Source organism: Mesitornis unicolor, unplaced genomic scaffold (genome assembly GCF_000695765.1).
Source record: "Mesitornis unicolor isolate BGI_N332 unplaced genomic scaffold, ASM69576v1 scaffold31805, whole genome shotgun sequence".
NCBI classification, from domain to species: domain Eukaryota; kingdom Metazoa; phylum Chordata; class Aves; order Mesitornithiformes; family Mesitornithidae; genus Mesitornis; species Mesitornis unicolor.
The window spans coordinates 1-3,623 of record NW_010185337.1 but is presented as its reverse complement, the minus strand read 5'-3'; the positions used below and the strand labels follow the sequence as shown (position 1 = coordinate 3,623).

The window sequence follows — 3,623 nt, the reverse complement described above, 5'->3', positions numbered from 1 at the left end:
GGGAGAGAATCTTAATTGGGGAAGGAAACTTTAACTGGAGTTACTGAATTAAAATTTTAAATTTTATTAAATTAAATAAGGACGTAATTGTTTAATGAATCATTTAACTAAAATTATTTAAATAAAATTTATCAGTTAAATGTAAAATCTAAATAGGGGAGAAAAATTTAATTGGGAGTAAAATTGGGGAAGAAAAATTATGGGGAGAAAATTTTAGTTTGGGGAAGGAAACTTTGGAGGGAGAAAATTGAAATTGTGGGGAGAAAATTGAAATCGTGGGAGAAAAATTGTGGGAGAAAATGGAAATTGTGGGGAGAAACAAAATTTCACATTATTTGGGTAAAATTGACCTTTTTTTGCAGGTGAAACCCCCAGAAATGAAGGAAACGAGGGAATCTTCTGGGATTTTGGCTGTGGAAAGGAGCACGCGGGCAGGTAAGTGTAGAGCATTGACCTGAATAATCACTTTTTTGGGGTTATTTTTAATACTTCTGTAATTTGAGAACAAAACTCAGCTGAGATAAGGGAGCATTAAAAAAACCGACAAAAAAGTGCATTTTTTAGCACTTCCTGCAGAAAAGTTTTGCCGATCGGCAGCTGGAAAATTGGCTCTGAATTTTTTTGCTTTCGGTTTTCACAGATGATTTAATTCCCCTCTTAGATCTGCAAAATTTGGTGCCATTTGGACTGTGAAAATTTGGACTGCAAAATGTCTGCGAAAATTTTGACTGAAAATTTGGAAAAATTTGACTGCAAAAACTTTTACAGTAAAATTTGGACTGCAAAAATTTGGACTGCAAAATTTGGTGTCATTTTGAGGGCAAAATTTGGACAGCAAAAATTTGACTGCAAAATTTGGACTGCAAAAATGTTGACTGCAAAAACTTGTACAGCAAATTTTGGTGCCGTTTGGACGGCAAAAATTTGGACGGCAAAATTTGGTGCCATTTTTGACTGCAAAATCTTGACTGCCAAATGTGGCCCCATTTTCCTGTAAAGTTTCTGCCATTTTGGCACCAAATTTTGCATCGAAATTCCTCTTCACCCTCCAAAAAAAAGAGGGAAAACCCCAACTTTTTGGCCAATGGGGCGCTCTGAAGGCCTCTGTGTGGTTCTTCCCGCAGGCGACGGCGCTGAGGCGAAGCCGTGGGTGCGCGGTGGCTGTTGGGTGGCCATGGCCGTGCTCTTCCTGGCCCTGCTCGTCACCGCCACCGCTTTCGCAGGTAAATGCTGAGGGGTTTTTCTCCCCCCCCCAATAGAAAACTTCTCTTATTTGGTGCCAACCTCCAACAGTTTGAAAACGGCTTCAAAATTTGGAAAATGGCTTTTCAAAATTTGACAAACAGCTTTTCAAAAATTTGGGAAAATCCTTAATTTCAAAATTTGGGAAAATCCTTAATTTCAAAATTTTGGGAAAATCTTTAATTTCAAAATTTGGGAAACCGGCTTTTAAAAAATTTTGCAAATGCTTTCCAAAAAATTTGGGAAAATGCCCTCCAGAAATTTGGGAAAAACGGCTTTTCAAAAAATTTGGGAAATGGCTTTTCAAAACTTTGGGAAAATCCTCAAAATCTGGGGAAAATCCTTCTCAAAATTTTGGGAAAACCCTTTTTTCAAAATTTAGGGAAAATCCTTTACAAATTTAGGGAAAATTCTCAACATTTTGGGAAAAATACTTTTCAAAATTTGGGAAACCGGCTTTTCAAAAATTTTGCAAATGCTTTCTAAAAAAAATTGGGAAAATGCCCTCCAAAAATTTTGGAAAAACGGCTTGTCAAAAAAAAAATTTGGGAAAAAATTTCAGAATTTGGAAAACACTTTCCAAATTAGAAATTTTTGGGGGCCGTGGGGCTGAGGAGGGACCTCCCCCAGCCCAAAGGGATGCTGGGAAGGCGCCGTTTTCTCACGCCCTGTTTCTCCACCAATGGCAGCGCAGGCGTTTCAGCCCCGCCCCTGTTTCCGGTGCCCGTGGGACTGGATTGGCTACAGAGGAAAGTGCTGGTTTTTCGGGGAGGCCGAGGGGAACTGGACGTGGGGACGCGACAACTGCACTGTGCTGGGGGCGTCCTTGGCCACGCTCGACAGCCTCGAGGACCTGGTAAGGAGGCACAAAAACGGGCTGAAATTCTGATAAATTTCTTTTAAAAACCACAAATTTGCCAAATTTTGAATTTTTTCACTGCTTTTGTAGCATTTTCTGTGGAAATTTGGGGTGAAACGGGGAAAATATTTTGTTTTTCTGAAGGTCATCGTGGATCTCCTGAAATTTCTCAGCAAAACCAAATTTGCAAGGAAAAAAACAAACAAACCGTACAAGGTTTAAAAAATAAAACTAGAAAATTAAAATTAAAAACTTAAAAAATTAAATTTGATATTTTTTGGTAGCAAATTTCGAGGTTTAAGCCCCAAATGAGCGCAAACGAATGGTAAAAATGTACATTTTGGGGTGGAAAAGGAGGTTTTTGGATTTTTTTTCTCTTTTTTCTATTTTTTTAGAATTTTGCGATGAGATTTACGGGAATTTCGGAAAATTGGATCGGCCTTTCCCGGCAAAACGAGGAGAAGCCATGGGAATGGGTGAACGGCTCGCGATTCTCTCACCTGTGAGTCTGTATTTTTCATAATTATATCAATTTTTAGCATTTTTTCAGCCCAAAAATACGGTTTTTCTGCATTTTTCATCATTTATTGGTGATTTCTCAGCCCAAAAAATGTGATTTTAATGTGAATTTTTTAACAATTTAGTCTTTTCTTCCCATCTCTTTCGAGGTTTCGGGTCCACGGCGATGGCCTCTGCGCTTCCCTGGGTGCCCGCGGGGTCGACTCCTCCCACTGCGGCGCCAAAAATCACTGGGTTTGCACCAAAACTGAGGTGCGGAGTCCGGGCCTTTGCGGTGGCTCCTGAGGGGACCCCAAAATCCGTAAGGGAACCTCCAGAATAACCCCAAAAATGGGCAATTTTGGGGAGGGGAAAAAAGCAAAAATTTCCCAAAATTGCTGAGGAAGAATTTGCGATTTGAATAAATTCGGGTTCTTTGAACGAATAAATTGTGGTTTGTAGCAATTTGGGGAGCAAAATTTCAACATTAAGGCTGAAAAGAATTTCTTTTTTAAATTTAAGGCTTAAAATAGTTTATTTTTGAATAATTATGGCTTAAAATACTGTATTGTGGAAAAACTATGGCTTAAAATAATTTATTTTTAAAAAATTAAGGCTTAAAATAAATTATTTTTGCTAAACAAAGGCTTTAAATAGCTTATTTTTGAAAAATACACCAAATCTAGGGATGTTAAAGTGCGTTTATGTAAAAATCCAAGTGGCCAAACTGCTTTTGTTGGTTGGTGATGACCTAAAATCGGTGTAAAATTAGGATAAAAATTGGAGTGATAGATAGTTAATAGATAGTTAACAGACAGTAATTGGGGGATTGGACTGGATGATCTTTTCAGGTCCCTTCCAATCCCTAATGTTCTGTGATTCTGTGATAGTATAAATAAGTAAGGATTAAATATTATATATATAAAAATTATATTGGTTTTGGTATTTAATATGATGTAACGTAATACGATATGATGTAATATGATGTGATGTAATGTATGATGTATGATATGATGTCATATAT

At 37.6% G+C, this 3,623-nt stretch overlaps 1 protein-coding gene across 1 annotated transcript; it reads left to right on the top strand.

Annotated features, from left to right (window-relative positions):
* Nucleotides 1-362: 362 nt before the first annotated feature.
* Nucleotides 363-2,872, top strand: LOC104535221 (C-type lectin domain family 2 member E-like; the record flags this gene model as incomplete). Its single annotated transcript, XM_010184807.1, has 5 exons — nucleotides 363-435; nucleotides 1,125-1,223; nucleotides 1,932-2,098; nucleotides 2,497-2,603; nucleotides 2,770-2,872. Coding segments are annotated over 5 exons (549 nt in total), but the record flags the coding sequence as incomplete, so codon positions are not given.
* Nucleotides 2,873-3,623: the final 751 nt, after the last annotated feature.